General features: G+C 43.5%; 2 protein-coding genes across 2 annotated transcripts in view; one reads left to right on the forward strand and one right to left on the reverse strand.

Annotated features, from left to right (window-relative positions):
- The window catches only part of MYO1E (myosin IE), a 52,710-nt gene extending 45,738 nt beyond the window's left edge, over positions 1 to 6,972 (forward strand). Inside the window, exons 24-28 of the mRNA XM_062501702.1 lie at positions 533 to 690; positions 1,118 to 1,210; positions 3,480 to 3,684; positions 6,217 to 6,386; positions 6,896 to 6,972. Coding sequence (XP_062357686.1) covers positions 533 to 690; positions 1,118 to 1,210; positions 3,480 to 3,684; positions 6,217 to 6,386; positions 6,896 to 6,972 — 703 coding nt within the window. The remainder of the gene's footprint in view (positions 1 to 532; positions 691 to 1,117; positions 1,211 to 3,479; positions 3,685 to 6,216; positions 6,387 to 6,895) is intronic.
- A 1,821-nt stretch (positions 6,973 to 8,793) lies between these two features.
- Positions 8,794 to 14,213, reverse strand: CCNB2 (cyclin B2). Its single transcript, XM_062501195.1, has 9 exons — positions 14,121 to 14,213; positions 13,126 to 13,254; positions 12,921 to 13,046; positions 12,343 to 12,516; positions 12,116 to 12,274; positions 11,560 to 11,796; positions 10,631 to 10,771; positions 9,958 to 10,068; positions 8,794 to 9,640 (listed from the first exon to the last, which is right to left on the reverse strand). The coding sequence occupies exons 1-9, from the start codon at positions 14,148 to 14,150 to the stop codon at positions 9,539 to 9,541; spliced, it is 1,209 nt and encodes a 402-aa protein (XP_062357179.1). The 5' UTR covers positions 14,151 to 14,213; the 3' UTR covers positions 8,794 to 9,538.
- Positions 14,214 to 16,171: the final 1,958 nt, after the last annotated feature.

The following is a 16,171-nucleotide window of genomic DNA, read 5'->3' on the forward strand; positions in this document are numbered from 1 at the left end:
GGAAAGAACGTAAAAGGAGGAGGCTGAGGTGTGTGTATGCAGAAGTGTTCCCATGCAGCACAGCACAGGGCCTGCCCCAGAGCACGCAGGGCAGGGCAGGGCAGGGCAGGGCAGGGCAGGGCAGGGCAGGGCACAGCCACCCACAGAGGCAGAGTGTGCAGGGAACGTCCACAAACAGCACTCGAGCCATGCCAGCAGAGGCACTGGCGGCTCAGGGCTGACACACCTCCTGCTTGGACCTTTGCACATTTTTGTTCAAAGCTCCCTGTCCTCTCCAAGGCATCTTAAACTTCCTTTGAGAAGCTGTACCAGGAAAGTTAAAGGGTCAATTAGGAAGAAACTTTTTTTTTTTTAAAAAAAAGCATGAAAAAACGATTTAATTAGGTGGTTATGTCAGCTGGATCACTCATGGAATGCGGATTCTTAATCTAAGCTTTTAATTTTCTATTTCTAAGTTATCTACTGCAATACTGCCTTGATTTGATGTAGCAATTCTGGATTTTTCATTTGTGTATTCACACACTTCTGTCAGACTTGAAGTGAAGCTGAAGAAGGAGAGCTGGGGGCCCTGGAGCAGTGCTGGTTCTCGACAGGTGCAGTTTATGCAAGGCCAAGGAGATGTAGCCATTCTCAAACCAAGTAATAAAGTGCTGCAGATCAGCATTGGACCAGGGCTACCAAAGAATTCCCGTAAGTATGAATTTCCTCTAGAAATTAGGGGCTTGAAAATCAGAATGGTTGACATTTTCTGTCAATGCTTGGCTCTAGCCTCACTATTTTCTTTATTAATTTCTCTGCAACACACAAAGATCCTAAGGATACAACAGAGTTCCTTGCTGCTCTACAGCAGTCAGTATTCTGGGCCTTGTTTACTGTAGTTGCAAGAAGATTTTGCTTTCTATCCTGAGGCTGAACTGGATCACAAAAGGGAGAATATCCCAAAATCATCCTTTTTGAACCTAATGCTTTATAACAGCCTGGCCAACCCTGCAGGAGTCAGATTCCTTTTTCCTGAAGCTCAGCTCTTTCTGATGGCAGAGCAGGGGGTCCTGACAGCCAGCAGGACCCAATCAATGTAATCGTGAAGGGGTAACAGAATGTTGCTGGTTTCTTCCAGGTCCTACTAGACGGAACCTTACCCAAGTCAGAGGATATTCCAGTAGGTCTCAGAATCAGACTTACCCTCTGAGAGCTGCACCACCTCCTCCGGGTAAGTCCTCTTAGCTTGGGCAAAACAGAATTTCAAATGAAGGCTCTCGGTTTTCTCCTGTCATCTGGCAGTTTTTACCCATTAAAAAAAAATTACGGTAATAATTTAAATTGCTCTCCAAAAGATCTTGCCTGGAATGCATCTGTTTGTAGGCATTTTATGAAGTGTCTTGCTGGATATATTCCCCTGGAGCTGTCCTGCTTAACTTGGATGGTGACTTGTTCAGACACTTGGTATAAGCCACAGAATCTAAACTTGACCATGTAGCCTTCTCCACTGTGAAGGATACAAGCTCTGTGCTTGTCAAGCCATAGATGATGCTTTGCAGTGAAACTGCTTTCAGGGCCAACACAACACAGAATGCAATTTGTGTCTCATTGTCTTGCCCTGTCAGACATGTTACAGCTCCTGTGTGCCCAAGTGCTGGGACACATCAGTTGTGCCAGTGAACAGTGTGGGGACTGATGTCATTAGGGTGTTCCACTTCTGCCCTGGGCAGATATGATTAATTTTGCTTGTGAACTCACAGGGGAGAACAATATTCCATTGACCCACCACTTCCCAAGAGGTTTTTTTTTTTTTTTTAACTTCCAAAATACTTTCTTTTTAACAAAGAGTCTTCTTTTAGTCAGCTGCTGTTTATTGAGAAGCACAATGCTAATGGTGGAAATTAGGGGTGTGACCAGTCTTGGTCACCAAACTAAATAGACAATTCCAAATCCTCACAGCTGTATGAGTCAAACTAAGGATTCTGTGATCTGCCAGAACTGGTAATGAAGTGAGAAATTACTGTAAGAGCTGACCTGTCAGCAAACATAAGATAGTGAGTATTTGTCCAGCATCAGTTAAAGCAAGGACAGTCTGGTATATATTTTCAGAAACTGTTTCAGCAGTTTTGTAGCTTGGAGAAGTTTAACTGCTGAAGTTAGCTGCTGTGTTGACCCTCAGGCATTAGTCTATGAAAATTAAAAGGTGAGTAGAAGGCCTTCCTACAATCCTCTCTGCAGGTTACAGTAACATGGCTTTTTGCTTATCTGGTTGTTTTTGAATATTAAACTCTCTTGGAAAGCAGAGATGTGTTTTTCCACACATAGCTGGAAGAATAAAATTGCAGACAGGTGTTACACAAGAGGTACAGTTAAAATGTCCAGACTTTTTAAAGGAGTTTGAAGCAGGGTCATGATTTGGGCAAACTCCTCTTTAGAAATTCCAAACAATTACCTATCTTCTGCTATTTTCACATCTTGTTTTGAAATTAGTAGTGCAGTAGCTAAACCAGAGTGTTCAGTACAGGTTCAGAATAACCCAAACCTTTATTTATTAATCACCATAATGTACGTGCCATGCTGGCTTGGATTGCAGAGTGGGGTTTACACAGGAGTTTATGACCCTTAAGTTCTGCTGCAGTACCCAGAGAACATCAGAAGCAGAGACCCACTGTTACAGGCAGTAGGGTTTTCCCAGGTGCTGTGATCATGAATTCTCCTCTCTGCACAGCTGTTCTTTCTGCTAATGTTCAGCAGGCATAATCACAATGGCAGAGGAGAGGGCCACCCATATAACTGAGGAAACAGATTTTTAATAGAAGCATAGCTCTCGTTTTGTTCCATGGGAGTTTTAGGCATGTTAAGCATGCAGACTTGAGCTCTTCAGGCTCTCATGCTGCAAGTAGCTTTGAGTGAGTTTGGGTGAGTTTGCTTTAAATTCAAGTTAGAGGCATAATTATTTATTTAAAGGCATATACCCATGTCAGTCCTAGAAAATTCAAACTCCTTTTCAACTATCCAAATAGCATCAAGGCATTGTTTTTAAACAAAACAATAAAGAAGCCCAAACACCCCCAACCCACATGCTTGTTAAAACAGACAAGTATTTATAGCAACTTAATAAAAACACTCAAATTCCTTGAGTATGTGGTAGACTGAGTTTGAACTTAAAAAGAAGAAAATCTGGCTAGCTTTTGATTAACCCTTATCTGGATAAAATGCTGTGCAGTGTTTTAGAGAGGAGGTGGTGGTACCATGTTAGATAAACTGGAACTCGGCTGAGAGCTAATCCTTGTGCTTGCTTGGAACTCCCAGGGCACATGTCTTAAACCATGAGTCCATGAAGTTGTAAATCCAAAAATACTGTCAGCAGACCAGAAACTGGGTGTAAATCAACATTTCAACATGATTCTGTTTTTGGGTTCCTTGATAAGTGGGGCTCTCTGACAGCTAAGCCATCCTACCTTTGGACTGCATGCACTCACTCCTTTATTTACTTCTAGGTCAGCAGCAGAATGGAGTAATAAATCCCCCCCAGTCTGCAGCCCACCCCCAGACCCCAGGAAATCACTGGGCCAATCAGAAGAACCTGTACACAAGTATGACACGACCAGCTTTACCACGGCAAACATCAGGAGGATCAGGCAAGATTTCACAGCAACCACAAAGCTTGGATTTCTTGAAAGTGCCTGACCAAGGAGCAGCTGGGTAAGATTTTACATTGAATTTGAGAAAAATATGTCAATTTTTGTAAATAGTTTTACATGCTCAAGCTGTTCATGACAGATATGCTCTGTGCATCAATCACCAGGTTGTGCTAATGAGCCGTACTCAAAGGTATCATCCATTCCATTAGATTCCAAATAGGAATAAAGGTGAAGCAGTTCTGGTTTAGTATCTTAAATTTGAATGTTGAAGGCCTTAAAAAATTTTGAGGTTTTTCAGTGACCCAACAGTTTCTACTTCAACTCAGCCCTTACTCCCCTGTCTTACAGAACATTAGTGAAGCTTTACTGTAGTGGGAATCTTTGAGTGTCACTTAATTGTCTAAGACAGCTGCCTATTCCAGCAGTTCTAAAGAAAAAGAAAACTTTTAGTTTAGAAGCAGTTTGCTTCTGATGACTCCCGTGATCTGCATGAATGGGGGTTCATGGAGCCAGCAAAAATATATTTATTTGTAACCATATCAAGAGCAAGATTTTGTCCAAGCAGCCCTGTCTCAACTGTCTGTCAGCAGACAAGCTCCTTAGCAGGTGCTCTGCACTAAATTACCCTGTTGGCCTTAGCATTCTTTTGCTGTGTGATCCAAGAGGTGAATTGTTAAGATTAGTTACAGTGTTAGTGAGCATGACACATCTCACAGTTATCAAATAGTAACATAAATGTCCACAAGTGATGGATTTTGAGAATTGAGAGTTCACAGGGTTCCCAAGGAGGAGCTTTCCAGTTCCTAAAAATGGAGCCCTCTAACAGGGTTAGGCATGTACAGAGGTCTTTGCACTTATACTAATGGCAATCATTTTACCCCACAGTACCAAGTGTTAGCCATAAGATATTTCAGGCATATTGAGAACATTTTTTTGTTTAAGATTAATCTTTAAATAAGAAAGAAATCAGAAAGAAGTAGCCACTGCAACTTACTCTACCACTTTCAAATCCATCAGCATATGCTAACAGGCACATTTGCATCTTGTAATAACTTCCATGGCTTCTGGTGGTGAAATGTACTTGTCATGCTTCTTCCTAAACTCTTCTACTAATATTACACTTTACTTTGTCTTGAGACTACAGTTCATGTAAAAATAAAAACACATAAGCCCTAGGATAAAACCAAACATGCCAGGTGTTGTGCAGCAGTTAATAAACCTAAAGAAGTACTCTTACCAAAGTGGCATTCCCAAGGCTGTCTTCCCGAGTATTATGAGCTCCTTTATTAAAGCACTGAAAAGAAATAACCTAACTGTATTCAGCAGTGGATTTCAGACACATTTTGTGCCTCTTCCTTTTCAAAAGGAAGCTGCAAGCTAGAAGAGGTGTGACTTTACTATTCAAAAATCACAGTCATATAGAAGTAGATGTAATTTTTAAGGAGCAGAATTAGGTTTATTTTTAACAAAGCTGCCAGGAAGGATGCAGTGGTACTAATAATCCAGTACAAGACCAAGATTAAAATCAGCAGGCTCCCCCCCAGCAGCAAAACATCTCATTTAAGATACTGTAGTTCTACTATAGCTGCACAAAAGCTGAGTTACTTTCCAAGACTTGTGCTGAATTCCTTCATTTAGATACGTAGGTCTAGGTTTCACAACATCTCCTATCCGGAGCAAAGGCAGTAGATGCTGAAGAATAGGACAAAAATCTCTCCCCTCATAGGTAAATTGAGAACTGAAGTGCTTTTATAATCCATACTTCAAGTCTTAATTTCTGGTGCAGTTCACTGCAAAGTTAGAGGTTTATAGGCAAAAGTAAGCCTAGGACTTGATATAAGTAACTGTAACCCTGTTCTGCAAAAGCTGTGTTATGTTATCATGGCATTACATAACATGATCACAGTTCATTCTCTTCCACATCATTACATTTTTAGTCATTCAGCACACACATTATTAATTCTAAACTGACATACTGAGTCTAATACCTGTTCTCTCTTCCAGCCTTTATTAGCTGATGAGCTGGCAAAATGCATTTCTTCTCTCTTTCCCTTCCTAATCTTTGGAGTGGTCACAGATGTGACAGTTTGTGCAGCATCTCCCCTGCTGCTTCAGAGTTGGCTATAACAGAACAAGTCCATAGATGGCCCTGGAATCTGAGGCAACTTAAGAGATGCGAGTTTCTGTTACAGCTTAGTCACAAGAATGGTAAAGTAGCAAGGCTGCGAGCTAGAACTTTGTACTTGATACTGAAAACTAAATCACTGGTGACACTGGGGTGAGGGGAGAAGACACAGCCTAAGCTGTGTAGGTACCGAGAGACGCATGAACCGCACGTGCACATTCGCTTCCGTTTCAGCCTGGGCACTGAATGTCTTCTAAGCACGTGAACTGCTCTTGGCAAGTACCTACTCATCCATTTCCATAGGAAAGAAACGGCAGCTCTGTCCCTTTCACAGGGAAGCCTCCCACTGCTAGTTATAAAGGTTGTGACATCTAAGGAAATCTGTTGCCCTTGTTCTGTGCCTCGGTTTAAAATGAATTCACTGAGAGAGGGGTTCGCTAAAGCTGAGGTCGAGCCCGCGCTGTGCAGTGTCCGCAGGCAGACGTCGAGCCGCCCGCCGCCGGCCGGAGGGAGGCCCAAGCCGCAGCCCAAGCCCAAGCCGCAGGTGCCGCAGTGCCGCGCGCTCTACGCCTACGACGCGCAGGACACCGACGAGCTCAGCTTCAACGCCAACGACGTCATCGACATCCTCAAGGAAGGTACGGACGCAGGGCCGCCAGCGGAGCGCTGCTCCCTGGGGCCCGGTGCCACGGGGCCTTGGGACAGGACGTCCCGAGCCGCCCCACTCCATCTTCTCCTGGTAGGCTTGCAGGTTTCCATTAGGGCTCAGGGGGCAGAGAAGCCTCCGCCCCAGTCCGACCTCTTCACTCAAGAGCAGGTCAGAGGCAGACCAGGGACCTGTCACTGGCTACTGCACAGCTGTACACGTAGTGAGATGGTAATTCTGTCACTGGCTCTAGAGGAAAATTAGCCTCAATCACAGCTGTAGCACAAGAAGCAAAATGTAATTAACCAGCTCCAAATCTGGGTCTCCAAAGCACCCTCAAGGCAAAATGATGTGGCCAAAAGATGAACACGCTCCCAAATTCCGGTTCCCTCATTACTTTCCAGAAAGGCTCTCAGTGAGTGGCACAGCTTTGCGTGGTCGCACCAAGTGCACAGATATCCTTCCGGAGGCTCACTCCTTACCTTGCTGTCCTTGTTACAGATCCTTCTGGCTGGTGGACTGGAAGACTACGAGGGAAACAGGGTCTGTTTCCCAACAACTATGTCACCAAGATTTAAAAGTCTTGTCAGAGAAAAGTTGGTATGAAGGAAGGTACCAATGGTTGAAGATGTTTTCCCGTGCCTTCAGGACATTGTTCTTTCAAGGTCTGCTGTTCTCAGCCGTATTTCCACCAGTACATTGTGTATGAGCAGGAAGAGCTACCCACAGACTTCAGTCTGCCTTAGCACCACACAGCAATGAACTGACCAATTATTTATTATATTTAAAACCTGGTTTAAACACCTGGTAAGTGCTCAACTCTACCATCTTCCTGAAACAGGTGATTTACAGTCTGGAACCAGGGACATTGAAAGGGGTGTATTTAATAAGTGCCTTCAGCTGAATATCAGTAACCTTTTTTTTAATTGTCTACTGAAGATAATGTTAAATGCACGTTTCCTCTAATGCAGATCATTCTGGGGAACATGTTAATAAGTATGCTGCTACACATCAAGAAGATTTAGGCTCATTTAGGATATTACCATCTGAAAATCTACTGTGATGGTCTATTTAAGTAATTCTGTACAGAGATGTAAGGGAACTGGTTTGTGTTTGCAGGTGTGTTTAGGGTCTCCAACAGGCACTGTAAGAATTTAAAATGGAAAACCACATAGTACTGTATGCTCAACAATGTTGCCCTCTTCAAGATTTATAGTATAATATGGCTGGCCCATGTTGGATTTATGTTTAATACTCTACCTGTTATAGGAAGTATATGCAGAGCTGTACATTTCTAGAAATAGTTATATACTGTATATAAAAACTGGTTATGATAGAAACATGTATAAATGTATAATGCAGTAGTCCACTGTTCTTACAAAGTAGTACTGCTAGAATTTTTATGCCAGGTACTTACAGATATGCACTACTCCTCCTTTTAAATAGCAAAAGCACAGGTGTTACTGCCCAAGTCTGACTGCCTGCCCCAGCAGAGTGGCTGTTGCTTGTCCTGCAGTTCTGAGAATTCCTGCTTTGCCTTTTGAGCCTCCATAAAATAAACCATGGGAAGATCAACTGGCTTGGTCTCTGAAGTTTGTTCTCACATATACAAACAAATCCCTTCACAACAATGGCTTCAGGATTTTACTGCACTGACTTCTAAGGAAAGAACCCCTTTCTTCACTCCAAACCAAGTTACTTTCGCTATGCCCAGATGAAGTGCCATGCATTTCATTCTCTCTCATTAAGAGTAGTTTAAAAGCCCTGCATATGCTGGTATTAAAAAGTTGCATAAGCTTTAAGATACAGCTAAGAATCTTGAATCCCTCCCTTCTAAACCATTAGGTACACAAACTCCATCTACTATAGAAGCTGTTTCTGGGAGGCAGAAATGAGGACCCCACTCCAAGGGAGGAATAATATCCACACAAGGAATGAGGCACATTTTTCATAAGACTGTTTGCAGTAAATGCTAGGCTTACTTATGCCAGGGGAGAGACAAACCTCCTGCCTGAGGAGAAAACCCAGTTAGCTTCAACATCCTTCCCACAGGGAGCACTGAGGTCTAGGGCAGTTCTGTAGCATCGGGTTCTTGCCTTCTACATCAGAGCCAACACACTCATCAAGAGGAGATGCTGAGCAATCACAGAATAGCTAGGTGTGGAATGGAGGTGCTGAGTTCACTAGATCCTAGGGACTGTCAAAAGGTCTAATTTAACATTACTTAAAAAGATTAACATAGACATACATGAGGTTTTGAGGCAGAAAAGTTGCATCACTTACATGCTTGCATACAGACACTGACATTTAGATTAGGAACAAAGACAAAAGCAAAGTGTCCAGGAAGTGACAGGAACTGCCTTTTGCTGGGTTTGACTCTACAATCCCAGGTAGAGAGCTTTATTGGAGAAGAAGGGAGGGGAAAAAAGATGTGGGCATGCAAACAGGTAATGAAAAACCTAAGGGGGTTATTTTCAGAAGTGGAGAAGGTTTCAAGGGCTGAGCTGCTTTCAAAAGGTCTCATGCCCACCGTTCCACACCTGTATTCCCTGCACAGTTGTCAGCATTACAGGAGACTTGCAATTTTTCTACCTTAGCTCCCTTTTTCTAAGCACAGAGAGAAACACAAAGATAGCCATCTTCAAATTTTGGAAAATATGTAGGCTAACTACAAAAAAATAAATACATTCCAGTATACCTTCTTGAAACAAGGCACTGAAATAAAGTACATATTTAGTGCTCTTTAAGGTACAACAAAAAACATGCACTGTATGCCTCATCTATGTTGAAAGTGAAAATAAGTTAATAAATATAATGCAAGATATAAAGCATGGAGATTCGCTCTGGAAACAACCACTGAGAATAATCAACAATCAATTGTAACTTGCAGTTAAATCACCTATTTATCCCAAATGTCCCACTTGGACATTACACTGCAAACGTGTACAGTTGTACCTTAAAGAGTCACACTCAGTATTTAAAAGAAAGGAGTTTTATTCTTGGATAGAAAGCTGTATTACAACGCAAATTTAAAATGTCACCTTCTGTGTGAGTCGGAACAGTGTGTGGGAGGCTGGAATGCTATGTACAAAAGCAGTAGACAGACAAAGTGCACACCCCTTCAGGCCCTAGCTGCCCAGGGCTTCACAGGAGTGATGCAGCCAGATCCTTGATGATCTCACAGTTCAGCTGAGGGATGGTGCTGATGGTCAGTAGTTTGCTGCTTGCATACTTGTTCTTGATTGCCTGCAGAGTAGAGAAGAGAGATAAAGAAGTTTCACCAATTCACTACTGATGCTCAAGCAGGTAATTTTGTGTCAGTTTGCTTTTGCCTGCCTGCTTGGAAAACAAACGAATGGCTGGCACAGAACCAGTTTGCAAAGTAACAAGAACACAATTTGTCTAAAAGGTTTTCTGTTAACATTAATGCAACAGCCTCTCAGAGGCTTGTCAGAACAGCTTATGCTTTAAGGTAACATACAGAGTATTTACCTAAGGAGCTACAACATGCAGCAAAATTATTTTTAAAACATCGGAGTAAGAATTCAAGCAGTTATACTTACAGTGTATTTGGTTAACTTTTCATTTACTTTGACTACATTCTTGGCCATATGTTTCATGGTCACCACAAGACTGTCTTCTGCATAGCCAGTATAATATTGCTGCTTTGTACCCTGCAGCAGAATGGTAACAAACTTGAGATTTTTGAAGAGCAAAGTGCTACTTGAGGTACAATCACTTCAGGCTGCAAACCCCCTGAGCTTCATGGCTAAGCCTCAAGTGCTGGAAACTGTAGCTGTCAGTTTAAATGACAGATCCAGAGTAACCTGATGTGCAAAATTCTGGACACATCAATTTCCAGGACCATGCTTCTAGACTGAACAGAGGATAAAAAAAGCAACTGCCAGCTGAATTACAACTCAATACTCACAGTCCATGACTACATTATGCTACCTACACATACTGCAAGAACTTAGGAAAATCTACTTTTATTTGCAGCATAGCCTTCAATAACCCAGTGCTTTCACAAAAAAAATCCTTTTGTACCCCAGTATTCACACAGAAAATGACTGATTTTTTACTGGTACATTCCTTTTTCTACCTGCTACTATGCATCAGGCTGCCCAACCATCATTCCAGCACCAGCACTGTTACCAACTGAACATAATTTTTGAAGTACATTTTTTATTAGTTCAATTCCATTGAGTAAAGAACAAGTTGGATTGAAATACTCACCCATTTGTTATGTCCCAGAACCTTCTGAGACAGGCACAGTGCAGCAGCTGCAATCTCTGAAGGCCGGTGGTGAACCATGTCATAGTCTATCAGCGTCAGCTCCATCAGGTATTTTGCTAGAGTGTGTTGCTTAGCATCAGCCTAGCAAGTTGAGAGCTTGTTAATCCACAGTTTCACTTCACTTTAGCATCATCACTCACAATTGCTTATCGCAGTCAAGAACAAAACAAAAATACCAAAATCTTCACTACAGTTTAGGGACTATCCTTTCTAACAGACATTCCTCTCAAAATCAAGACCAGCAGCCATTTGGAATTCAGACACAAAGTCCAGTGAGGGATTTCAACAGAAAACTGCAGTATCAGGTACTGCTGTGCCCAACTAGGGAGACTGATACTCCCTCTGTAATGCAAACAAAGGGAGGGGAGGTGTAAAATGACTGAAGGAGAACTTTATTTGAGTTACCCAGTTACCTACTGAGCTAAGAGAAGCCCACATCAAGAGTGGACAGTCACTTGAATATAATTAGTGAGGTGGAAAAAAAAGGGTTGGGTCAAAGAGAAAGCTTATCTTTTGATTCTTAAGCAACACAGTATTTACAATCAGAAGTTAGAACTACACACTGCTAGTGTTTTACTAGTAAGCACCCTGATCACCAAGACTCAAAAGATTAGAAGCAAGGTAGTTTAACAGTAAAACAACTGCAACTAAGGCTGAACACGGGCATCAGTAAATAGAAATGTGAATACTAGTGGCTGCCACAGCGACATTTGTCGTGTTGCTCCACAAGGTGGAGTTTCAGAGCTGAGCATTTCTTCACCCAGCATTTAAACTCGAGGAGGTAAAATCACATGATAAAAACGCCAGAAGCAATCCTGATAAGCTTTACCAACGCAGGAAAGTGCTAGATAGCGAGGACAAGTACCCACCTCTCCAGCTTTGGATGCTCTTCTTAAGAAGTGAATTGGAAGAGGTCGCCCCAGGTCAAAGTTTAATTCTCTAAGAATAATAATTTCCATTTCTCTAATTTCATTACTGGTGTAGGCATTGTCGGTAATGTAAACAAAGTCTGCTACATCAGGAGACAGTATCTCTTCATATTTTGAAGCTACAAGCAGTGCTGTTACGCCCACCAGCTGAAGCTTCTTGCGAGGTACTGGATAACTCTGCAACACAGACATTTAAAATGCAGGTCCTGAAGTGTCAACCCTAGATAACCAGATTCATATTTATCAGTTTAGAATACCAGCGTAACAGCGTTCATGCCTATAAATGAGGTTTTCGCTCTAGCCAAAGGTGTTTGTGTAATGGCAGGCTCAAAGAAGGCAGCAGCAGCCTCAGAGTTAAGATGCTGCACTGCAACAGCTCTTACACACAGAGCACATTTCGTGGATTGCTAGATTTCTAAAGGAAAGTTAAATCCCGAGCTCCTTCACCAACACAGTAACTGAATAATTACTGAGCACGACTCCAAGGAGACGTCACCTGTAAGAAGCGATCCATGATGGCCACACACATGTAGAGTGTCTCCTGCAGGAGGCGGAATCTCGAGTGCACCTGGACGAGCCAGTCCACCAGGATGGCGCGCATGCGCCCGTTGGTCGTCCTCCCGTCCAGGTAGTGCGGCCGGACCGACTGCTGCAGCTGTGGGGAGAGCGGGGTGAGCAGCCAGGCAACCCCCGACGCACCGGGGCAGCCCCGGGGCATCCTACCTCCAGCTCCCTCAGGTACATGTAGATGTCTTTTACGTAGTCGCTACACAGCTGGGGGTTCTCCCAGTCCTCGGCATCAATGTCTTCTACGTTGTTAAGCAACACGTCAGAGAAGGCTTGGCACAAATCCTCCTCTTGCATTGATACATCCATAGGGACAGGAGACATAGGAACCTAAGCAGCAGATATCTGTTAACACGCCTTACGGATTTACTGTTTAAGTTTCAACGCTCCTTTGTTTCCATGTTTCACCAGTTACTAATGCAACTTCTTTAGATGGAAGTTGAAACAAGCTTGGGCTCCAGTGCGGCAAGTTTTCATTGACATACCACAAACACAGAATCCCAAGACCTTCTACTAATTGCCAGCTAAAGGAGAAACTCCATCCACTACTTCAGCAGCTCATTCTGCCACTCAACGTCAGCCATTAAGTATAACATGCATTAAACCAAAGCCTCAGTACAGAGGCTTGGCTTTTTTGGCAGGGGAGTGAGATACAGCCAGATAAATGATTGTAAAGGTAGAGCTCAAGAGCTGCAAACCAAATTAAAAACCAGAACAGTATCATCACTTCCTACCTTTATAACATCAGTTTCTTTGTTTGCTTGATTTGCAACAGCTGGAGCTTTGGGCAGTACAGTTCCATTTGCTGTCTTGCTAGGTCCTCTCACAGGCTTTATGGATGGTTTGGGGCATTCTGTTTTCTACAGTGAAAACAAACATTATTAGTACAGAGCTGCAATCCAGCTTCTCACTATATAAAGATTTCAAGTGTTCCTTTACCTTAGATATGTGTGTTCCTCTTGTTGCAACTTTATTTCCTATTTCTTCTAAAGCAGCCCTTTTGCCAGCCACTTGAGTTTTCGCTTTACTTCTAAGGTCAGACACAGCATTCTCCATCCCTCTAGCGAGCTAAAATGATAAAATTGCAAAAGTTTAAGTCAGAGTCAGAGACTAACAGCTTTCCAATGCCTGACTCCATTACAGATTTACCACCACTACACCAATGTACCTCTGTGCCTACTATGCATTACTCACACAGCTTTTACTTCCCAGCTAGTCACATATATTCAGAGAAAGAGGTCTCCTCTCTAGGTTCAGAGCACTGTACTTCTGAACGGTGTTTCAATATTAGGCAATACATCCTATCTCATACTTTTTAACTTTTTAAGGTCAGAGTGCTTACCTGCTATTTAGTTCTATTATGCTCACACTTTGTAACTCTAGCAGCGCCCCCCGGAGGATGCATAAAGAAAGTTCCTTGTTACATATATTCCATATAAATTAAAAAACTATGCTACACACGCAAAAACGAATATTCTCTGTTATGCACAACAAAGAAACCACCAGGCTTCAGATTTTTCGTGGAGTTCAGGTTAAACTATTAGACAGACAGCACAAAAGAGACGCTCCTGTAGTCCCTTCCCGCACCTCCCCCTAAAGTAGCTTTGGCGTTCCCACTCCCGTATCTCCCCTGGTGCGCGGGGGAGGCGCGGGCGGCCAAGGCCAGGCCGAGGCAGGAGCAGCGCCCGCGCTGCCCGTAACGGGGCCCCCCCACCGCTGGGCCGCAGCTCGGCCCGGCCGCCGCCACACCCGCCGAGGTAGGGGGGGCCCCGGCCGGGCAGAGAGCCGAGAGCCGCCCACACCCCCAGCCGGCCGGCCCGCGGCCCCCGCGGGCAAAGAGCGCCGGGGTTCCTCGGCGGCTCCTTTCCCGTCCCCCCACCCCGGCTGCTCTTCTATCGCCCCCCGGCCCGCCCGCCGCCCGTGGCGGTACTCACAGGGGCACGGCGCGTCACCGGCAGCGCCATGGGCACAGACACGAGGGGGGCCGCCGCCGCCGCTCCGCACACAACCGCTCCGTTCTCCAGCCAAACGGGCGGCCGCTCCTTCGCACTGCCGCGGCTCCCTTTAAACCCTGTCCTGCTCTACTATTGGACAACTTCGTACGATGCACGCGTCCGATTGGTCCGCCTGCACAGGCCCCGCCCCAGCAGGAAACGGCTGTAGCCGCTTCCGGTAGCGGCGCGGGGGGCGCGGCGCCTCCCTCAGGGCGGGGCCCAGGCCGGGGTCCCGGAGCGGGAGCGCTCGGCCCGGGAATCCACCGGGAAACGCCTCCCGCCACGGGCCGGGGAGGGCCGGGCGCTCCCCGCTGAGGGGAGGCGGCCGAAGGGGCAGCAGGAGGCTCAATAACGAGCCCGAGATTCAGGAACTTAAACGTCACCGGACTTGCCTAAACGACATAAAAGTTTACTTACAATTCTTCTCCAGTCTCTTAAATAAGCGCTGAAGTCCGAGGTTCCGGATAACTCCATTTAGCAGGATAGTTAACTTCAGCTAAATATTTGAGCCTTCATTATGCTTTTTCTTAGGCAGTATCTGCAGTAATTAATACGTGTAAACGAAAATGTTTACGGACCAAGACTTCGAGAGCAAAACAAGGGAAGGGGGAAAAAATTGCAAAAGAAACAGATTTTGAATGATAACCAGTCTAACATTTTATTTATTGCATACAAAAGGATTTCTTTTGACAATGGAATTTTATATGAAAAGTAATTTGATGCATACTGCTGAGAATCTTATCTTCAAAGATGCTGCAGAAAACTTAAGGCAATGCATCTAAGCATATAAAGCACAGTAAGTGGTGGAAATTTTCAAAATGGAAAGCCTATTCCTTTTCCTTCCCTTCAACTATGGTTAAGTCACAACCTTCTGGAACAGAAGTAAGCTGCATCGTTTTAGCCCCTGCAATAGCATTAAGATCAGAACACTGTGATTCCTGACAAATACCTAAGTGTTCAGCATCACATTACAATGTTATGCATACATTTAAAAGCAAGACAGTATCAGTAGCTATTAAATCAATTCATGGATCACTAAAATACCTCTAGTACCAGGCACTCAAATTAGACCCACAAAATATTTCCTTAAAATAAAAAAATTAAAAAAAAAAAAAAATCCCCCAAACCTGTGCTTCTCTGTCCTGTAAGGAAGCCAAAATAGATTATATCACATACCCAGGGTCTCAGTGACTTCAGAGGCCCTGGGTTTTTTATCCTGTATCTCTCAAGTACCTTCTTGGAAACTTTTAGAAATGAGTATCATCAGTCTTCAAGCATTAGTGGTCAATTAACTTCTTTTCAACAGTCACTGGAAAACACAAAATGTCTGTTCAGTCCTTCCAGTTACTCTTATTTATTCTTGGCAATGAATAAATTCATGCAGCTTCAGCTTTGCAGTCACTTTCAGTTTCCTACAGCCAGAATGTTCAAGAAGCTTAAGCACAAACCCAAGACAGGTTTTGAAGCAGTCCAATTGTGTTGCCTCTCTCCCGTATCCCCCATCATACAAGCGCAAAGTGGTTTTAAGTTCAGTTTTAGCAATGCAATTAAGCTTGAAAATGTCCATTTGTCACACATGCTGGAATAAAATTTCTCTCTGTTTAAAGCCTCAGTGCCAGAGGTGTGAAGGTTGTTGGCAGCAATAGACACTGTACTTGCAAATGCTACTTACTAACAGGTAAAAAAAAAAAACCTCAAATGGAAGCAGCTTTAACCAACCATACAGAAACAGGCATCAAATTAGATAAGGTAATATTCATAAATTGATTTTTCAGTGTAAACATAAGAGTTTCTTCTACGTTTACAGTAAACCATTTTACACGTAATCTGATCATGAAAGACAAAGACAAGAGAAACTGAAGGTATTTATTATTCAGTCCACTTACAAAGCAGGTGGCTTAATGCAAGCTAATTGACATGTTCATATATGATCCCCAAGGAACATCTTTTCTAAAGTGACAGTAATACTGTCTCAATGGTTTTTGCACATT

The sequence above is a fragment of the Cinclus cinclus genome, chromosome 13, assembly GCF_963662255.1.
Source record: "Cinclus cinclus chromosome 13, bCinCin1.1, whole genome shotgun sequence".
Lineage (NCBI taxonomy): Eukaryota > Metazoa > Chordata > Aves > Passeriformes > Cinclidae > Cinclus > Cinclus cinclus.

Coding starts and splice junctions, on each gene's coding strand:
- CCNB2 (XM_062501195.1), bottom strand. CDS start 14,150: ATGGCGCTGCCGGTGACGCGCCGTGCCCCT. Junction 13,255..14,120: donor CGGTGACGCGCCGTGCCCCT/GTGAGTACCGCC, acceptor TTATCATTTTAG/CTCGCTAGAGGGATGGAGAA. Junction 13,047..13,125: donor GAGGAACACACATATCTAAG/GTAAAGGAACAC, acceptor TTTTCACTGTAG/AAAACAGAATGCCCCAAACC.